The following is a 22,630-nucleotide window of genomic DNA, read 5'->3' on the forward strand; positions in this document are numbered from 1 at the left end:
GGTTTCTCCTTTCATGTTCAACATGACACAAGTGACAAGCCTAGCAAGGAAGGCATCCACTTAAGAACTCGGATTATGCATATGAAAGAATAAATTTGGATAATGATGTTAAAATTGAGTTTCTTGCTCTTCAACTTGATGATGATTTTGAGAGTCCCATTGTTTACTTATATCAAACTACATTAAATAAAGTATCAAGGTTACTTTCAGGGAAATACAGACAAAAGGCTATAAGAGAATCTCATAAAAGAATACATAAATCAAATTCCAGTTAAGATGCTATATCTGCTACTTTTCAGATGGTTTGGTCCCAGAGCAAAAATTAAAGTGTGGAGGTAACTTCTCTATAGTATATAGACATGGAGAGTGATCCAAACATTTTTCATGCTGATTGGAGCTCCCAAATGCAGTCAAGAAGAAAGTGAGGCAAGGTGTGGTCTGAATTTTCCCCCTTCTAGAAATGAACACTGTGAACCAAGACTACATTTAGTAGTACCTAACATTTAGCTTTCTCAGTCTGTAGGCTAATGCTTTAGTTACTAAGATATATAAAGCAGTCCTCATTACCCTGCTGTGATTTTTAAGCTGCCACTATTTCCCACAGAATCCTGAGAGGCCTTCATCTGCTCAGTCACTTCTACTGTATCAATCCTATCTGAGATTTGGGAGCAGCTTGTCTCAGTGTCAGTAACTCACATGGTGTCAGGCATCTACTTCTTGAGGTAAATGCTATTTTGAGCATACCAGAAGGCAGAACCACGGCTAGTTAGGGAATATTCAGATTCAACATAGAAGTACCCGGGAGGCTTAAGCAATAAGAGTTAATAAGAGAGGCATAAGAGTTACTAAACATTATTTTTAATTTCAGCTTTGAACTTTGCTGTTTGAAGCTTCTCCAAACCACTTGGAGCTAACTCATGTATTAAAAGCACTACTTTTTTTTTGAGAAATGCTACCAGTCTGTAATTATTGATGACAATCTGAAACGTTGATAGGAATGCACATGTGCGTCGACCTTTGTGCACAGACACCAATATTTCAGTATAACGTGATCGGTACACACTAAATTACATGGTTTGGTTTCCAAACTTTGATTTTGCCTAGCTACTCTCCTCTTCTGACGATGTTAGCTTGCAGTGAAAAACTCAAAACAACAAAACAAACAGAACACACCGGCAGCTGTATCATTTAATAATCAGTTAACAACATGGAGATTGTATTCCCAACAGATAGAGTGGTATCACTTTCAGTTTATACATGCAAGGAATTACAAAACTTAGGCCTACTTTCCTCATTAATTTTTATTTATTTTCATTTTTTTTTAATTTATCACTGCTAGCCAATACAAGCTTAGCATCTAATATCTTAATTTAATAAGGAGAAACTGAAAACTTTTAATAGAATTTATCTAGGCAAGTTACTGGGAATCCTGGCAATTCCCATGAAGAAACCAATGGGAAACTTAGATAAGGCAAGATCTTTACAGAGCTAAAATAAATTCAAATACTCTGTAAATAATTGCTTGAGTGGGGTTTTCTATGCTATTAATATTTTCTGTACTATACAGGTACGGAGCTAATTTTGTACCCTTAAGCAGTTCAAGTGGACTTATAAGTATCAGTGTCCTCGCATTTTTCCATCTAATCCTGCAGTGTCTCAAGGGAAAGCTGCAATTTTCAGAAGACAGAGCAATGCCACACAGCTCTATAAGTAATTTTCCCATAATTGTGCACATTGAGGCAGAAGAAATAACAGGGAAGTTGGCAGAGTCACTATTCTAAAATATTCCCCAGTAGATAAGAGGCACCCGCAGCCCTTGTCTGCATTAACTGCTAAATTAACAGTATCTAACAGAGCAGGATAGAGCCATAAACATTGGGGGCTGCATGTACAGCCATTTCCTCACAGTACTGGTAGGGATGTGCTGCAGTAAGCAGAACCAATACACCCCTCTCCTTTCCTCTTCTCCGCTGACCTCAATAATAGGACCATGATAAGAATACACTTCAGGCATCCTCTAGAGTTAGACCAGGGCCACTGATTGGAAATTACAGTTCAGTGTTTACATTTAAGATGAAGGAGAAATCCACAATAATTGATCTGACCTCATCAGCATGTAAGATTTTAGAAAAAGCTTAGAATAACAAACACAGAAGTTAATGACACTGGACAAAGCTCCACAGCATTCAGAAAAAAGTGTTTCACTTTTCATTCATCTCTTCACAGCCAGTAGTAACATCAGGCTAACTTATTTACCAGAGCTTTCTACCTGAGGAACTGGTTCTTCTACCTACTTAGGGGTCTAATGGAGTTGCATTTCAATATGGTTCACCCTCTTCTCGCATACTAATAATTTCCAAGAAAGATACTATTTTGGAAAGTCTAGGCTTCTCCCCAGTTTCTCCCATGTTTTGAAGTTTTGCAAGCTACTGCTAGGGCCATGTACTAGAATCTTCTCAAGGAAAGAAATGAAAAAAGAACCCAAATACAGTTTCTGTCTGCTCACTATAAAGATTAGGCCTTTTACACTTCCCACATGTCTTCAAATACCTTGTCTTCTTTAGTTAGCAACAAACTACAAAGTTCCACCTAACTCCAACACAAAACACGCACTACAATTTATCTTTCCATCAAGACTTGTTTTGTTGGTTAACATCTCTGCAGGTGTGCCAAATCCCTCATTTACCAGATCCTCCTCCAGATGCAGCCATAAATGCCCATTAAGTCCATAGGCTAAGTATAAAACTTTTCTCTGCCAGCAGAAGATAATGAAGGGTTGGGTGTTCATTGATCACATTACTTCGTGAAGCAAAGACAATTCTCAACAAATCTATTTCCTTAAAAAGAAAGGCTTTTGCTGGGAAAAGGGAATAGCAGTGAATACATGTGAACTAGTAGAATTTTTACATGATCTTTGATGTATGTATGCAGGGAAATTCAATTCTCAGTTCAGCTGAGAAAGATGTGGATTATTCTGAGAAACATGGAACTGGTTAAATAGATAATGGTAAGTTACTTGGAGGGAGTATGTTATTAGTATTGGTCTCATTAATAGTTCCATTCGTGATCTTGATACCAAAAGCAGCAATGAGGTTACAGAACTCCTGAGGACGAAAATATTATATGGTAAGAAATGAGTCATTCCATTACCAGAACAATTTCTTTGAACTAAAATGCTATGTACATGTTTTTGTGACCAACAGATATTTCTGCTTTCACTTTGGTATCCACTGATTGAACATAGAGGAAAAGAAAGATCTAAGTGACAAAAATAATGTTGCTGTGATATAGAAAAATACAGCCTTCATGAAAGGCATTTAGTGCAGTGATATAGTCATTAATCTGACTGAACGAGGTCTCACAAGTAATTTCAATACACTGCAGTCAAGTAAGATGAAATCAAACTCAGACATATAAACAAGAACTATGAGAATAAAGAAAGGAACTAGTATTTGATTTTATGACAGAAAGCTTTGATTTATTTTAGGTATTGTATTGAAGACTTCCAGATGACATTATTGCATTCTAAAACTACATCAAAGAATAAATGTGGTAGAGGACAAAGAATCTTTGCAGTTACAGATGGCACTGAAGAATGAAAAAGTGTGCCTAAAATGACTCTGTGAATATATGTAGACCAAAAAATAGGTTTTTAATAATCAGAAAAAATATCTATTTGGAACATCCTCCCAGTAGTTCAGCTGGATTTTAAATCAAGTTTATTAATTTACAAGTAATATTACTACTGCCTGAAAAAGCAAGGAAATAAACAGTCCTTTCCAGACTCATTCTTTCTGTTACTAGAAAAATGATTTGTCTCAGGGAACATGTTAATGAGCAGAGTTTAGCAATCACTATGAATTAAAAGAGACTTCAATGGGCCTATTAGGATCAGCATTGACAGCTAACTCAGAAACTGTCCTGAGCAAGTCTCAGCCTTGTAAAAACTGAGATTTTTTTTCACCTCAACAAATTCTGCAGGCCACATTATTAGAACCTGCAATGTCTTTTCTGCAATTTTGACACTCACAAAAATTTATTGTGAACACAAAGAAGCGAGTATTGATGAACAGTTAAGAAGTGTGAAAAGCACAAATTGTGTCAAAGAACTACAACATGCAGGAGTTTTGAGCCTTCCTCCACTTTCACATTAAACAGTGTAAATATGGAGACAGTGAACGATTTGGTAGGAACGTGTGCACGGCTAAAAGAGAAGCATCACCATCTTCTTGAAAACTATTTTTGGCAACTGGTGGGCTGTCTTGAAGTACAATTACGTTTATGGTCGTGTCTTGACGGTTGTTTCCAAGGGAGTTATTCCTGACTTGAAGGTGTGTTTACAGAAACTCTCCTCAAACCCGTGTGTACATTTGTATACATACTTGCATACTGACACAGTGTCTGGATAAACCACTTCAGATAAACATACAAGAACCATCCCAAGTGCTTCTGTTTACTGAGATAAGCTCACTCACGTACTTGTGAAAAACCAACTTTGCTGCAAGTAACCGCGCTTGCAGTTTCCTGATGCCCCTCTTTAGGATGGATTTGGATCGAGTTGTATCCCCTTCACAGCAACCAAACGCCAAGGCAGCACATGGATGTTCCTATCTCTTGTATTTCTTTAGTCTCTGCCTCTCTCCTCCTCCCTTACGCACGGCTGCTCTCTTCTCAACCTGCCCCCCTCCCGCGGAGCGCTGTCCCGTCGCAGGCCGAGCAGGCACACCGGGCAGGCTGACCCAGGGCCGCGCAGGGGTGCAGGGAACATCCCCCATCCAGAGCAGGCCCGCTCGGGCTGGCTCCCTCCGGCCGCAGCTCCCGCTGTTCCTCCAGCTGAGGCAGCAGACACCGGGCTGGTAGCTGTCCTGCCCGAGCAGCGCGGGCTGCTCCCCGCGGCATCACCCCCGGACATAAACCGGCCTCCTCCAAGCGCACCCTTCCAAAAAGCCCGTGATCCTCCTTGCCCCGGAGGTGGATCCTCCTTCCCGCCTTCCTCTGGATCTCCCAAAGGCCTCGGCAAAGGAGGAGGCGAGCGCCGGCTCCCAGGGGACCGTGCGGACTCTCCGGCTCACGCAGAGCCCGAGCGGTCCGCGGCGCGGCCGCTCCGCCGCTGGAGGGCAGAGCGCGGAGGGGGCGGTGGCGAGCGAGGGGCGGGCGCCGCCGGGCCGCGTCCCCGGCGTGTGAGCATGCCGCGCCGGGAGGAGGAGGAGGGCGTCCTCGGCCGGGACGGGGGAGGTTCGCACTGGAGTTAGTGCCGGGCAAGGAGGAAGAGGGATCGCTGCCGGAAGCGGCGGAGCGGCGGCGGCGCTGGGAGCCTGCGGTGCCCCGCGGGCAGCGATGTAGCTGGGTGACAGCGGCCGGAGCCGCCGCCTGCGCTGCCAGCGGGCCGGTGCTGCGGGTCAGGAGCCTCTCCAGGGAGGTGGCAGTCGCGCCTCGCCTCTACCCCGCTTTCCCCTGTGCCCTCGGCGCGGCCCTCTCGCCCTCCCTCTCTCCGCCGCCGGCCGGGGGGCTGCGGCCGCCGCCGCTGCCATGGGGCTGCCCACGCTGGAATTCAGCGACTCCTACTTGGACAGCCCGGATTTCAGGGAGCGCCTCAAGTGTCACGAGATCGAGCTGGAGAGGACGAACAAGTTTATCAAGGAGCTGATTAAGGACGGCAGCCTGCTCATCGGGGCCCTGCGAAGTGAGTGGGGCGGCGGGGCCAGGGGCGGCCGGCAGGGGAGGGGGCTTCTTTTGTTTGAATGGGCGCCGGGCGCGGGCTCCCCTGCCGGCAGCCGCCGAAAGGCGCCTCCTCAACTTTCTCCACCGCTTCCTCCCTCCCATCCTCCCCCGTGCCGCTGTGCCGTGCCTCGCCTCGCCTGCGGCTGGGCCGGGTGGGTGTCCCGGGGGAGCGGGGGCGGCGCGGAGCCCTGCCCCGGCCCGGGGGCCCGGCCGCGCCCGCCCCGCAGGGGGCCGCGGGCAGCGCGGGGGCGCCGCTGCCGCCGGGGCGCGGACCGGCGGGGTAGTCCCGCCTGGGGACGGGGGAACAGCCCAGGCTCGGGGCTGCGGGCTTAGAGTAGCAGAATCAGAGAATCCGTAGGGTATTTAACGATTCTGCGATTCTGACTCTTAGCGCTGTGCCCGGAGCCGCGGTGTAGGTTGCTGTACGGTACGGACCAGGCGTGTAGTGTTACCGGGGGTCTCGTTTTGGGACGCTGATTAGGTGTCTTTAGATGACGAAGACGTCCGTAATAAATGGGCAAAGCAAGAGACAAGTGAATTTTTAGGAAGAGAATTTATATATCTCACCTTGCCATACTCCCCGCGTCTTCATGTAGTAGATGAACTTTTTCGAAAGGTATCTTCAAAAGGTTCTGAGAGCAGAGATAAACGTGAGCAGTGTAGTGATTTTAAAGGTCTGTGAGTTGACCAGTGGCAGCTTTCTGGGGTGTGAAAACGGCAATCACACTCTGAAGCGCATAAAGTGAAAGCTGGGAATTGCCAGGAGCGTCACTAGGTTTGCCCTCTTATGTAACTCCTTGCCACTTTTTGTCTTCAAGTCACTTTGGATCTCTCTTGCCTGTTGCCCAAAGTTTTCCTTCAGGTGGAGCAGAGGACTAATTTACAGCATCTCATGCTGCAATATGAGATGTTCAAAGAAAAGAATCACTGTAATCCTTAAAAATATCTGTCACATTGACATGGTATGCTAGTTTTTGTATGGTGAAGAGTAGCAATATTGCTTGTTATGTGGATAGGAACAGGTGTTGCTGAGCTCCACAGCTCATAAGAAACCTAACTGATGCTAACTCAGAGTTTAAACCCAAAATTTGTCTCAGTACCTGGGAGGTAAAATTGTAAGGATTTTATTTGTCCAGTAGGTGGATTGAATTGTGCTTGTCCCTGCATAGCCTGCTTATAGTCACTTTATAGAATTGCATTTACATAAAGTAGCTGTTGTCTTTTTCAGACTTTTTTATATATGTGCATGTATTTCTGGACACATATCCTTTTTAGTGAGTACCTAGGTACAAATCTAGCATTTCATATGAATTTATATTAAACTACTCTATCCATGCCCACCGCATGTGTGATGAGATTACATAGAAGTAGTGCTTGTATATATATATATATATATATATATATATATATATATATATGTGTGTGTGTGTGTGTGTATGTGTATATACATATGTATATATTTATAAACTCAATGGTACGATTTTCTTCCCAGGCAAAAGTTTGAGTTGTGGTTGTATTTAAGTCTTTCTGTTTGCTAAAAAACTTTCTTCGTGTAACAGGAAGTCTGAGATTGTGTTAAGGAGTAAAAAGTTCCTATTTCAAACCTGTAAGATGGTGTGCACAAATAGTAATGACAGATCAGAATACCACATGGGTACTTTTTTGACCTGGACTAGCACTGGAAATTGACAGCGTTTTGTTCCAGATCAAATATGAAGAAATATAACTTTCTTCTTAAGCTGTCTGAAGACAGACTGAGAGAGTTGGGGCTGTAGGGCCTGGAGAAGTAAAGGCTTCAGGGAGAGTTTCCTTCAGCTTTCCAGTAACTAAAGAGTGGTATACGAGAGAGCTGGAAAGGGACTTTTTACAAGGGTATGCAGTGAATAGGACAAGGGGGAAGGGTTTAAATTGAAAGTGTATGAGTTTAGATTGGATATTAGGAGGAAAATATTTACTGGGAGGGTGGTGAGGCTCTGGAACAGGCTGTCCAGAGAAGTTGTGGATGCCTCCTCCCTGGAAGTGTTCAAGACCAGGTTGGATGGGGCTTTGAGCAATTTGGTTTAGTGGAAAGTGTGCCTACCCATGGCAGGGGGGTTGGAATGAGATGATCTTTAAGGTACCCATTCCAACCCGAACCATTCTATGATTGTCTAAGACAGACTGCTGTAAAAGAAATATTGCTCTTGAGAAGTAATTTAAACCTTGATTTGATGTAATACCATTATTTTTGCGAAGAATACTTGTGTGTCCTTGCTAGGCTAAGAGCAATATTTCTATCTTGAGTAATGACAACTTGTAAGTTCTTCCAATTTTTGAAACTTTTAGTTCAAATGTGTTTGACATAATGCTTATCGTGTCCTATAGGCAGCTATAGAGTGTTGTGTTATAGTATCTTTTAACCTTAGGAAAATAAAGTCTGCTCTGGGATAGTAAGAAATCGTTCTCCTTTTGTTCATTTCAAAACCTTTAGTTTCATGACTGTGCCTTCCACAGAACATTGCCTTAGTTCCTATGTTAGGACAGCTGAGGAAATATCTAGATTTTCCTCAACAAAATAGAAGTCCTGGGCTTATTCTGTGCAGACTCTGTTGTAGATGCTTCAAGTAGCACTGTTGCAGGTTCCCTAAAGCACAGAACTTCTGACTTGTTTAAGCAAACTAGCTACTCCTACTCGCCTTCAAAATCAGTGGAGTGTAAAATACTCGTTCAAGGCCTTTTTTTTTTAATTCTTTAATTGTTTTTGAATACCAAACTGTGAGTAGTTGAGTTCAGTGATAACTCTTAGGATTTGATTTTTGAATATTTAATAACCTATAAGCCCTAGAGAAAAACAGGCATTATTTACCATGTTATATCTCTTTAGGCGATCTGGAATTTTTATTTACGTATCATTTTGTAGGATCAGTTCTCTTGGGTTAAAATAATCCGAACTGTGCTGAAGAGCTTCAGTGGAGATGAGTTTTGGAACACATCATCCCTGACCATGTTTAGAGAAGAGACAGTGAAACAGATGTAATGCTGTTAGAAAAGACTATAAAGTTAAAATTGGCTAAATATAAGTTTCTTTACATGAAGTATGTGCATGATTTTTCAGGTAGAATTGAACTTACGTATTACAAATGTTACAAAATATTAATATTTACACAATCAAGTATCGAAGAAGTTACTGTAACAATGTAATGTTTATAAATACCTGATAAGAGATTCCATGTAAATTGAAGGTAGAACAAATACATTTAATGCAGTATGCAAATATTTTTCATTTTCTTTGGAGTGGTCCCAAGATAAAGTCAGTGATTTGGATGTGATTTTACAACATTAATTCCGAGAGAGTGCTGCTTTCCCAAGTAGTCTGCAGAATTGTAATACCGTGTTCCATGAAACAGAAGCTATTGTGAATGCAGTGAGGACTGATAAAGCTAGGATTGATATCAAATCCTCAGCAGCCTTTTCCTACTGTCTTTTGCACTGTTTCCTTCTCTTTCTAAGTAAATTAGACTCTGGGAGTACCCCAGAACAACACAGGTTATATGGTCCAGTTTAGTTGGGTGTTAGCATCACATCAGAGCAATAAGGCTGGTGAAGGGATTCGACCACAAATCCTGTGAGGAGAGGCTGAGGGAGCTGGAGTTGTTTGGCCTGGAGAAGAGGAGGCTCAGAGGAGACCTCATCACTCTCTACAACTACCTGAAAGGAGGTTGTAGCCAGGTGGGTGTCGGTCTCTTCTCCCGGGCAATCAGCAGTAGGATAAATGGGCACGGGCTTAAGCTCTGTCAAGGGAGTTTTAGGCTGGATATTAGGAAGAAGCTTTTTACAGAGAGAGTAATCAGACATGGAAATGGGCTGCCCAGGGAGGTGGTGGATTCACCATCCTTGAAGTTTTTTAGGATGAGACGGGATGTGGCACTTAGTGCTGTGGTCTAGGAACTACAGCACTGTTGGATCAAGGGTTGGACTTGATGATCTCAGAGGTCTTTTCCAACCCGATTGATTCTATGATCTGTATGGCCCTAGTGCCTACTTCAGCCTTGTCCTACAGTTAGTGTTAATAGCAAGAGAGTACACTTCCTTTTTCATATCAGCTGAGGTACTAAACACATTGCTATCTCTTGGAAGGCTTAATTTATGCATATAGTAGATGTTCCTATTATATTAAAAAGTTACCTTTCGACAGACATTTAACCCTGTGAATAGGCACAATTAAGTTGAGGCAAATAATTTACTCTAGTGCACCTGGAGGAGAGTTTCTTCATTGTTAACTTAGGAATTAGGGGGAAAAATGCTATTTAGGAAAAATGTTTCCCTGTTACAACTGGCCTTTTTGATTATTAGGTAACTGTTGATTTCATAACTCTTCAGTCACCTAATTTAATAGATCTTTCAGGTGCATGGTTAAAATCTGTATGCTTAAACGCTTCATGTAGTAGGTCCAGCTGCAAATGGACTCCTAAGGCAGATTGAATTTTTTCCTTCTTATTGATTCCAGCTTGTTTTGAATTAAAACATTGAGTCTGTTTTTTCCTGTACTTTTTGCCAGTCATGTACCTTGTAATTTCTTTGTAGTTTTCTTCTGTAAAACCAATTTAGTCTAGGGTGCTGTCATATAGATTATATAGGAAATTCCACTGTAGAATTACTTGAATACTTTGGACTTCCATAATAGGCCTACTGAAAGTTAAACAATCCAAAGAAGTGACATGCATCTTCTACAGATGATCTCATAGCTCACTGTGTGCAGAAGGCTTCATTTTCTTCCTCCGATTTTTGAGGTCTTCTCCATCTTAGGGCCTATCAAATTCAAAGATGGGAACTACATAACTTTTGGTTTCAGTGGTTGAAAGTTCCATGGATTTACAGCTGTTTTAAGTAATACTGTACCTTTTAAAGTGTTTTAATATGATGCAAACAGTAATGAGAGCTGTGGCATGATATAAATAAGATTTAGCAGATATCTTTTGGAATTTGTAATTAGGTAGCAATCATTAGTAGTATTTTACTACTTGACACATGGAGAAACAAAGAAACAGACACAAACTGGAAATACAGTCTTTTGCAGGGGGTGTGAGGGGATATTTTTTACCTGGGTTTTATAGAAATTTCACACAAAAAAGACTGTCCTAAAGTGTCTGGCATACAGTTTTTAGGGATTGTTCTCTCCTCTCATAAGCCTAATTATGAAAATGCAGTGATGAACCTGTTTATACATATGGAAATTTTGGGGGTTAGTTGTCCAGGAAAAAAAAAGACAAAATTACACATAAGAACCTATGATCTTTTTTTTTTTTTTTTGGAGGGAATTTTTTTCATACAAAAAAACCTCCACAAAACAGCAACCCTTTGTAACTTTCCAGAGAGATGCATTTTTCCCAGATATCTTTGCTTCACATATTTTCATGAGATTTTATCTTTGCAATGTCTTTTCCAGATTCTAAGTCGACCAGGACTGAGTTAATTGAACAGCAACTGCTGAAGTTTGATAGCAGTCATTCTATTTTATTAATGTAGACGTAGCTTATATTTCTTGGTCCCTAAATATGATTCCCTTACGAATTAAATAAAAAAGTTTCCCCCTTTTTATGACCATATGTAAAGGTGTGATGCTAACACCCAGCTAAACTGGACCATATAACCTGTGTTGTTCTGGGGTACTCCCAGAGTCTTATTTACTTAGAGAAGGAAACAGTGCAAAAGACAGTAGGAAAAGGCTGCAGAGAATTTGATATCAATCCTAGCTTTATCAGTTCTCACTGCATTCACGATAGCCAACAGCTGCTGCACGGGGCACGTGTATGGCCATCATGCCTACTTCAGCCTTGCCTGCTAGTATTTACAGCGAGAGAGTATGTTTTCTTTTTTCCCCACTAAAAGAAAGTTGAAACCTAGTAATTGACATTAGTTTTTCAAAGTTATCTGTTCTGTTACTTCTGCTAGGCATTTATAGGGGCCTGTGCAACCTCTACTGGTATCTGCGTTATCTATGGATTGTGGACGTAACTTTCAAAAACAATTCCAGCAGTATTCTGCCTTTCATGCAAAGATACCAACAATAAGCTGGTTCTTGGCCAGAGAAGAATCTTAATTGCTTCCTCTAGTGTTTAAAACAACAGCAGTCTGTATCATATTATCTTTAGCCAAATATGTATGAAGTAAGCAAATGCCAGTAGGTAGTAGACTGTTACAGAGTGCGTTATTTTCTGGCCATCACATGATGTTTTATTTTGAACCAGTATTCCCTGCAAGTGAATTTTCATACTGTCAGTAATGACTATTGTGTTAACAAAGTCCTTGAATGACTCAAGATGGGTGTTCTTGGGCCTTAATATTGAAACAGGTATTCTTTAGAGAAATTTTGTAAATGGATTACATCAGGCTACCAAAGAAGTGGGCTTCAGTTTCAAATGCCATATGAAATGACATTTCTACTTTAAAAAAATATTGTGGATTTTTTTTTTACATTAGGATTTTTAAACTGATTTCTGTAAAAGGTCAAATTTAATCTTTTGCTTAATGGGCCAGTTGGCTTGTTGTCTACTATGTGCTTCATTTGCTATGAATAAGATAAATGAATTCTATTAATAAGAAACCAGCTGCTTCATGAATATTGTCTTTACTACATTGGAAAATATGATGCTGTGGTCACTGAACTTGTACAGATCTCTTGGGTTTTCGTGGGCAGAAGTGCTACAGCAATTTGCAGTTTCCTGTAATAGTAAATAACTTTGCATTCATCCTCTGCAAAAAATACAGAGGACAGTGCAGTCCTTCTTTCTACTGAATGATAAGTAAAACAGTGCTAGGTATTTGCCTTTCTGGTTTTTTTGTATATTCTCAAAACTAATTATAAACAAATTGGGAATTTAGGAGAATTTGGTATCATGGATTTCCTGTATTAAATCCAGTGTCCTGCTAGTATTACATCATGTAATGCCTACTTGTCAAGCTCTGTTTTAAAATGCTAAAAGGCCATTCTAGGACCTTGTTATCCAAGAGTTGGGTAACTTATTAAAAATAAATTTCAACTGGAAATTCAGACTTGCTTATGCTCATTTTCCTTTCACTCAACATTTCTGCACTGTTGTTGATTTGGATTTGCTTGATGAATAATCACATCCTTTAGCTAGACTGAAAAAGCTGTTCTCATTCTTTCTTCTAAGAGTTTCTCTGGTTTCTTGGTTATTTTAGTAGCTCTTTTTAAAGCCTTTTTGAATTCACTTTTAAGTGTTCAAGAGCTTAGAAGTAAAAGGAGGGTAAACAAAAGTAGCATAATATTCTTCACAAGTTTGATCATTCCTCATGGTATTCTGTGAGAACATAACCATTAAATGAAATCAATGTTTATGGTCTTCTTTTGACTATGTGGTACTATGGATTCCTCAAGTGTATAATTAAAGGTGAAAAAGTCTCAGGATCTTGTAGGCAATAGCAGTGAAGTGGATATTAAACTGAAGAAAAATAACTTGACCTTCTTCCATATTAATATGGAATTGAAGTACTGTGGGGAATTAATATAACTTCCCATTGGCACCCTGTGATGTGCAAATAACTTTCATTAGGAAGATATATTTCACAGCGTGTTATGAGCTCCAGGCTGTGCTACCGTATATTTTTCAGATTATTTAGAAGTTACCAATTTAAATCACTTCCCTCTCCTGAGTTATGCAACTTGTATTTCACAGGACACAAAAGGACACATTGCTGCACTGGTGTTTTGCTTAATATAGTTCAGCATGGGAAAACAGTATGGAAATGCTGTATGGCTTAAGAAGTCTTATCTTCTTTTAGCTCAGTATTCAGAGCATAATACAAGGTGCTACAATGCCTGGGTCATATAGTTTGTTCTGCTGTTGATGTTACTTGATATTTTGAGGTTGCTTAAGGAAGAGAGGTTTGCATGTCAGATGTGGATTGAAGTGTCTGTTTGCAAAGGTACTCTTGCTCTCTAAAGATTATATCAATGAAAGTAGGTGTCACCAACAGGATTATTTTCCATCTTTAAGGAGCCTTTAAGTCAAGTAAACATCATGAAAAATAAAACAGATAACAATAAGGAGAATCAATTTGTGATTTTTGCCAAGAAAGGTTGGACCAGATGATTCTTGAGGCCCCTTCAACGTGGTATTCTATGAATCTATGATTTGATCCCACAGAACTATCTATGTCTGACTTGAGGTCAGCTTCTAATGTCTTCTCAGAGAAGCCACCTCTACAGCCCTCCTCCCCCTCTACCAAAACCTTACAATGTAAACCCAATATAGCTCTTCTCCAAGTACTTCCAGTGCTTCTGTCTTTGGAAGTGAACCCTTTTAGTTCCTCTTCTAACAATCAAATCCGAGTATTTGATGACTGCTTAAAAATTGTCTTGTTGTTTTTGATGCAGCCAAGTGAATTTATGAAAAGGAAAGAACAGGGAAATGAATTATTTAAAAGCTGGAAAGGCTTTTAGTTCCTTTATGGTACATCCTAGATGCGGTGGTCATTCAGCTGACCAGTTTAGACTTCTGTTAAAGATACAAATTTTTTATGATGACCTCATCCTGCTGCTTTCTGCAAAAAAATACTTGGGCAAGAACCTAGTTGCTTCTAGAAAATTATCAAGTAAAAAAATCATCTTCACTCTTCTTCCCCAGGTCCTCACCCTTGCCACTGTCTCATCACCATGTAAAAAGAGCATAAATCCTCAATAAAACAAGCAATACATGGGATACGTTTCATAGTAAAGACATTGCCTTTTGAGTCAACTGAATTCTTTGTTTGCAAATTGAAAGTTGAAGAAAGGATAACTGGATATATATTTTTTTTATTTCTGCTGTAATAATTTGATTCATTTCAAGTGGCCAAATGTCAGTGTAAGTATTTTTGGATTAGTTATTAAAAGTTGCAGTCCTTAAAAGAGCAGGTCATATTTAGATGAAGCCCAGAGAGATTTATAATGTTGTGATGGTGTGTGTTGGTGTTCCAAAGCCTTCCTAGATTACCAGTGCCGTCATGGCCTTAGGAACACTGGGACCATTGCCATTAGTAAAGTTTACATTCCTCTTTAAGTCCATTCCATCCGCCTTCTCACCCTTTTCTGTCTTACCTTGTTTGCCTTTAACTTTTGTTTACAAATGATGATGAGGAATAGAGGTAGGGAGTACACAAGAACTCGGCTTCCTTGGGATTTACTATTTGTATAAGCTGTTATTTTAAATCCATGAATATTGTAGAGGACTGATTTTCCTCTAAGGCTAAAACTACTTATAAGTTGCAGAAGGCATGCAGGAGAAACTTGCTGCTTTGAAAAAGATTGCTCTGAGCCTGAGGTTATCTTTTAAAGAAATTGTTCCCTTGAACCTTCTCATGTCTAGAACTATCAGTTCCATTAAAACAAGCTGTACGTTGAAGAAATACCTTTCTGTTGCCCCCCTTGTTAATCACTAGTTAGCCTACATATACAGGGAAGCTAGAGAGCTATGTAGCTTACCTACTGGGAAACTTTAAATAACTAGGACTTGAGCTTTACCATAGGAGAGGTAAAATTCCCTTGTTCTGAGGAAAAGCAGAAATAACGAGAACACTTGAGAAACTGCTACTGCTAAAATCAATGTGTATGTGTAAAAATACATTCATAAGGTATTGACAAATATCTTACTTCCTAGGTAAATATAAATCATTTATAAAATATTTTACCTCTAGGATAAAAAAGGCAAGACCCCACTTGGGGCCTGCCTCTTCCTCTACATGGCTACTAATTTCATCTGCGCAACAGGCTTCTCTTCAGTTTTCTTAAATATGTAATTGGCAGAGGCGTCACTAAAACTTTTGATTGACCTTTTCTCCGGAAATCCACCTGGACAAAACCATCCTCAGCCCCAGGGGCTGGCTGGTGGGCAAACCCGTGACAATCATGAATGCCTGAGGAGATGTTTTTTGACTCATAAATCTCCGTTTACTGGTTGTAATGTAGAGATGGATTTCAGAGTGTGTTACCTTAATTTGATACATTTGTTGATGTAACTCAATACAACTGAACTAACAATGAAGTAAATGCACTTCAGCTTTTCAACATAGTTTCTTCTTGACAATGGCCTTGACAATTCTCTTTAGTTTTTAGAGGGAATTCTGTTGCTTCTGTTTTTTGTTTTTAAAAAGTATGGTGAGACTTCTGTGTTGGAAAACATGCTTCTCTTTTTGGAGAGATAAAAATTGTTGGAACTGTGGCAAATTGCTCTTTATTGTACTTGCATAATCTATTTGGGGACATTTTTAATAAGTCAAGAGAGAGCACATGTGACATGCCTGCAGGATGGTTAACGCAGACTGTGAAGTTGGTTGGTGGAGGAGAAAGATTAGTACATTTAATGAGGTGAACATGGGCTTGCAGACTGACAGCTGTCAGAAATGTATGATATCTTCAAATATAATTTGAAGGGGTTTGTGGATACTTTTTGCATTTATGGGTGTTGAGTCTGGTCCTGCTGCGTGTTTTCAGGAGAATGCTGAAAAATTGTGAAGGGACAAAGAAGACCCTTAGACCATTGTAAGAGCGTATGACAATGCTCCAGCTCCTTGAAAACCACAAACACCACGAAGCATATGGGGTTTTATGCCATGGCTTAATCAGAAGAGAAAGTTAAAAATTTATTTATATCACAGGAAAAAATATTGATGGAAAGTTTCTCTAAGAGACCAATGTATATGAAGATTCAAGTGTTGGCAGAAGCTATACAAATTAAGATTAGAAGTCTGCAACTGCAAAGTTAGTAAGATACTTTCTTAAGACTAGCGAGTCTTAAGACTTCTTAAGAAAGTAATGGAATTTTCATTGCTGGAAATACTTAAATTGTTTGGATTTTTTTTCCCCTGAGATGCAGTCAGGTTCACTTATACCTTTTGGACTTAATGAAGTATTAAGTCCTGAAACTCCTGTTCAGGGTAGCTGTTGTTGACTGCAGTGCTTTTTTCTTGCCTGAAAAAGAAATGTTGTCAGTCTACTTTCAAGTCTTCAGTTTACATTACTTGAATGTACGCATGTAAGTGAAACTTTGGAATCTGGGAAGAATACATCCCTAAGACATTTTACAGTTTAATATTTTCCCTGTTTAAAAAGCCTTTAAGTGAGGCCACAGACAGTTCCTTCTGGTATCTTCCTTAGTTTGGTATCATCATTGTGATTTGAAATGGAGGCGCTATCCTGTAATAACAGCCTTGATGGAATGTTTCAGGGTTTTTGTTTGCTTGTTTGTTTGGTTTTTTCTTTTCCCCTTCTTAGTTTTGAGTACTAGACTCTATGGCTTATTTTAGTGTATATGCATGCCTGTGCAAATATAAATTGAAACAAAACCAAACAGTTGAATATGGTAATATTTCCTTTATTTTCATACGTACAGGTGCAAAATAAATGTTCAGTTCAAGTTGCTATATTACAGGTATGTAAAGATATCAAACTTAACATTTTTGAAAGATCCTTAATGTTAGGAAAGTGGGATTAATAGCTTAGCTTTGTTAGCTTGTTAAGATACAGGTTGTCTGAAGTCTCTTGAACATCTTAAAATTCTCGTAGTTCTCATATATACATTGTTTTGTCCTCTACTACCATGACTGGTTTAATTGAAAAATAAACAGATAATACTGACATAAAAAAAGCGGAAGTGTGTCTCCAAGCAAATTCTTGTAGGCATAAATGTAAGCTTGGCAATAGACTTAATGAAGTTTTCTCACAAGTACAGTCAGTATGGTTGGCTTTTTGCTATGTGAACTTAGGGCTGCAGCATCTTCACGCTGTTTAGGAGCCTAAGGTCAAATGAGAAATCTAAAATATTTCATTTTATGAAGAGGCGTTTAGGCACAGCAGTACATTTCCTGTTTACATAGCCAAATCTTCTTTGTATGCTGAGAGAGTTCCTGATACACTCACACAGAATTTTTGAGTCTGCCCTTGAAGCTGTAGCTTCTGTTGCTTAGCTGGTTGAAGATGCCATCATCTGCACCCTAGCCTGTATGACACAACTCACTTTCCTGTGGGGAAGGGAACTGATATGATGTTCATCTAAGTCCTATCACCTTCTGTTTACCCCCAGATTGCAGGATTGAAGATGAAAATGTTAGGGTCATGTTTAAGAAATTTGTTAGCATTTCTTTGTTCAGCTTAAATTGGGAAGCAAAACAATACAAGTTTTCCAGCAGGTAGTTTGTCATCACTCTTTTCCCCCTGCACTACAAGAGATGAATTGGTTTCTGACCTAAGTAAATTTAAGCCACGAATTCACAGGGTCAGTTCCCTTCCTTTGCTTCCCTACAACCTAAGAACCTCTATTTTTTTATATTCCTGTACAATATTGATAACTGTATGTAACTCTGCTCTTTCTGTTTAGTGCCTTCTCTGTGAAGCTGAAATACAACAGGTTAAAATGTGATTTTTAAAATATTTTATTTGTGTTGCCACAGCACAGCAATGATGTAATTCTTTATTTTGTTGATTCAGTTTGTTTTACTCTTATCGCTTAATGCAGCAGATCCTGAATCTCCCTGAGAGTGGTAATCATCTTAAGTTTACTAAAATAACACTGCAAATCACACCTTTTATTTTTTTTCCCCTACCAGCTTTCTGGCAGTTCCCAAATCATTTGTCAGGAAAATATGTGTTATGCTGTCAGAACTCCTCATCATCGGCACTCCAGAGCCTCTTTGATATTCTCTGTGAGAAGCCAAAGTTGTTAATACACCTTGAGACTTCAAAACTATTTTACAGTAAAAACTCACGTGCCTACTTTTGTCACTTGTCTTGAGGAGTCATTATGAACCACTGAGTACTGTGTTGCTGGGTCAATGGCCAATCTTGCAATGTTTTCTTGGAGTTTTATGTATCCAGAGCAATTGATGATATTTTGATAAACACTTCTCTTGTCTCTTTGTAAATTAAAATGACACTCAAACAGCAGAGTATCTGTATGGATGGAGTGAAACACAAGACAGCAGTTTACTCTTACAAGAGAACACTAGTGTGTTGGGGCATGACATTTCAGTGGCTTGATACTTCATTTTGTTTGGTTGTTGTTTTTAAAGCGCATTAAGTGATTTAAATCTTGATGCCCCCTGGCTCTTTGTGGGGTATGCAGGATGGGCTGAGTGCAGTCAATAGGAGCAGAGACTATGAGGTTCTGTACCAGGGGGAGTTAGAGTTTCTGCGTATCAAGTCCCACGTCTGGATTCTTGGCAGATATCCAAATTAGACCAGTCGTATGCAGAGTTCTTGCTTTCTTCTTGTCACAGTTGTCCCATAGTAAAATAAACCCTGTGATTTGGGGAGATTTATCTTTAACTTCTGTCCATTTTTATAACTAGTACTTTGTCTTTAACTGTATATAAGCAGGTTGAGTAATTTAAGCATCCATTAAATATTATGGGGGATTTCACTTCCATCTCAGTTTCTACATATGTCTTTCATTAAAAATAAATTAAAAAAAAGTTACTATCTATAAAAGTGTTAAATATGTTTTTATACTTTGAATTACTGTTTTAATTTGTTTGATTTAGGTATTTATAAAACAGACATTTTTTTAGTGTAGGAGAGGGATCTTAAAACAGTTGATTTGTATATTTTATTAAAATAGCATTGCAGTTCAGCATTTTTTTTCTGAAGCTAAACAGATTATTCAGATAATACCTACTATGACTGCAGTAGAACTTCTCATGCTGCTGTATGTCATACTGTCCAGTAGAAATTTTGTCATACTGTTTTGTAAAACTTCATCAAAAGTATGATTGGCTCTTCAGATGTGAAGTCTGGTACTCCATTAACTCGTCATATTATGATAAATAGTAAGCTCCTATATGATTCAGAAAGGAAATATTTGTCAGGAAAAAGAAGTGTTAATAGTGATAATACAGAAGATCTACTAAAGTTTGATTCCGTTATAAGAAGCCGCTGCAAGTGAGTTAAGTACTTATTGCTGCCTTCATGCACTGTCACTTGTGAAACCAGTTTGGTTGGTCCATCCTGTAAGATTCCAGATTATTGAATACTTTACTGGCTTAAAGCCCACATCCTCTTGTGTTTCTTTCAAGATAAATAGTTTAGCACAGCTGGAATATGCATTTTGCTGACTTCAGTACTTCACAAAACTGAAGCTTTAAAAGAAGAGTCTTCTGCTGCCTCTACAGCTCTACTACTGTCCTACCTTGGTCTTTAAATGAAAAAAGTTGTTTGGATTGTAAAATATTATGAGACTTGTGTAGGTTACTAATGAAATTTTCAGGTGTACAAAAGAGCAAGGGCTAAAAGCTCTTGAATTCTCACTGGAATGTGACTTTTTAGAAATATATATCTCTTCAAAAAGCTGTTGTGCAAGCACCCCCAGGTATTCCTTTTTTTATTTTTACCATCCAGGTGAGTTATGTCCATGTCTGGGAATAGTCTTCGTTAATGTCATACTCCTTTGGCTGTTTCAAGTATTGTGTGATTTGGGTTTTTTTTTGCTTTTATCAGTGAGTAGAAACACTTTCTGACAATACCATTTCCAATTTAAAAAGTATTTAGGGTAAGGTGTGGAATCTTTTTGAAGGTGTTGTCAAACATCTCTTTTACTGATTGGTAGTGTGAGAGCTCTAGGCAGCCACCTTTCATCATAGAATCATTGAATGGTTTGGGTTGGAAGGGACCTTTAAGATCATCTAGTTTCAACCCCCCCTGCTATGAGTGTTTACAGTTCTGATTGATTTTTTTATTACAATGAATGCCACAGAAGGGGAAGTCTATTCTCTGTAGATTATGGATTCAAATGAAGGCAATAAAAACAGTTACTGTGAAAAGCCATTGTCCAAGCAAGTAGGTTTTTGGATAGTAAGATGAGCATAGCATAGAAAATTAATTTTGTTCCCTGTGTTTGTTGTAGAGGTTTTGAACTAACACAATGTTTCATTCAACTCATTAACATGAATTTTAAATTAATTTTTTTAGATATATTTTGGGAAGCTATATACCAACTAGTAATGTTAGCAACTGCAAAATCTTTTAGCTACTTGGGTAATTCAGTTCAAGGCAACGTCTTAATTTGAAAATTTTACTATATTTGCTGCTAAGGCTGAACTTTTTAGGGTTATTTTGTTTTGCTTTGAGGGAAGAGAAGTTTCATTTTTCATGTTAGAAATAGGAGGAGGAAGCAATGGCACTAAAAAAAATAAAAAGGACACTTGAATGTACTGAAAAACTGGCACTGTAAGCCCTAGTTTTTGTTTGATTTAGTTGTTGTTCTATTTCTTCGTAACTGTGTACAAATCTTGATAGTCTCCAAAACCAACAGGAAAATAATTCTCCATGAGACTGTTTATGTTAAACTTCATATTGGTTCTCTCATCCATAGTATTTAAAATTACTGCTTCCCACACTAATTTTGAGAGCAGTCTTTATCCGTTTTTATCCAGTTTATAGTTAAAATTCCACAGTGACATTTTTTTATTTTCTCTTCTGGTCATTATGGAGATTGACAGCAGAACACACAAGATTAACTTATATATTTAGCTTGAGGCTATGATATCAAAGTTAAGCTGCTAGGTCTTTGGCTGCTAAGTAATGAGTGTGACCAGCTTGCATTGAGGTAGCTCTGATTATTATCAGTGTTCTGGGCTCTTGTCTGTACCGAGTGGATCCCAGGAGTATTGTTTTCTATTGGAAGGTGCTTGAAAAAGGATTTAGCAAGCCTGTCTTTGTGAATAATTGGCTTGATAAGAGATGTTATGATACATTGTATGTTTAGGGAGCCAGAGGATCAGAGTCCTTAATAGCTGAACTATTACAACAGTCAGCAGGAGTTATTATGATTTCTCTTGACAATGTGTAGACTGGGGAGTCTTTGATTCAAAACCAATTAGCAGAGTAGAATTGACTTCTTTGGGCAAACTATGTGTTGCCCTGCATGTTAGAGCCAAAGATATCTGTAAAACCATCTGCTTATTGGTCACTGTAATGTTAAATAAAGGAATTAAATAATAAATATCACACCCCTCCCCCCCCCCCATTTATTGCTAAGTTTTTTTCCTCTTGCAAATGATATTTTATGTGCTCTGTTTGCTTATGTCAAGGAAGCTAACATGAATGTTTTGGGAAGAAGGTGTTTTACTTGGCTATTTATGCAATCTCTTGAGTAATTGAAAGACCACAGACTATTCACTGGTTCATATTTTCATACACATTCAACTGCAGATGGAAAAGGATTACAGTCAAGAGACATGGAGCTCAGAAAGGACCATCCAGTGTAGTTAAAGCATTTTACATGCTCACAGAAAGAAAAATACTGCATTTGGAAAACAACATCTAAAATCCAGACTACCATGTTTGTTTTCTGTTCGTTTGGTTCTTATTGCTCATTGTAAATAACAAATGTTTTCTAGACAAGCTGTAACTTTTTACCCTACAGAGAATTCCAGTTACATTTTAAAAGGAATTGATGACTTCAGAATTGTGTCCAGTTACAGAGCTTGTTTGGTTTTAAGCTTCCTAAGAATTCCCATGTTTTTTGCAAAGTATCACTTAATGGAAAAGTATCCACTTGTATTAAATAGAGGCTAGAGAAGGCAACATGTTAAGTTCTGGGCATTTGAAATGGAATATACAACTCCATTAAGCCGCTTGTAATTGAGAAAAGGGAGAGCAGGAAGCTGTAATGGAATGGAAATCCATGAAGTCAACAAACTGTGAGCCATGCAAAGCTGGTGCTCCAAGTGCAACTTCTTACAGCATACTGAAGAGAAAATAATATTATGGTGATGTCAGGGACATTCTACAGTCAGTCTTTGGATAAAAACGCAGTTTTAGGGTTAAACAAATTTTACATTATGAATCCTTTAATATAAAGTAACTCGTTGAGACTCAAAGTGTTTCTATTTTTTTTTTTTTTTCATTCTCCCAGTAAATTATTGACTCATTGACTCA

The 22,630-nt window shown here is 39.0% G+C and overlaps 1 protein-coding gene across 1 annotated transcript in view; it reads left to right on the top strand.

The window, feature by feature from the left end:
• The first annotated feature begins 5,362 nt into the window (after nucleotides 1-5,362).
• ARHGAP42 (Rho GTPase activating protein 42) overlaps nucleotides 5,363-22,630 on the top strand; it is a 145,344-nt gene continuing 128,076 nt past the window's right edge. The window contains exon 1 of the mRNA XM_027900083.1: nucleotides 5,363-5,683. Within this exon, the coding sequence (XP_027755884.1) occupies nucleotides 5,530-5,683 (154 nt within the window). The 5' untranslated portion in view covers nucleotides 5,363-5,529. The remainder of the gene's footprint in view (nucleotides 5,684-22,630) is intronic.

Source organism: Empidonax traillii, unplaced genomic scaffold (assembly GCF_003031625.1).
Source record: "Empidonax traillii isolate 1590-97213 ecotype Southwest subspecies unplaced genomic scaffold, ASM303162v1 scaffold706:size701851, whole genome shotgun sequence".
Taxonomy (NCBI): domain Eukaryota; kingdom Metazoa; phylum Chordata; class Aves; order Passeriformes; family Tyrannidae; genus Empidonax; species Empidonax traillii.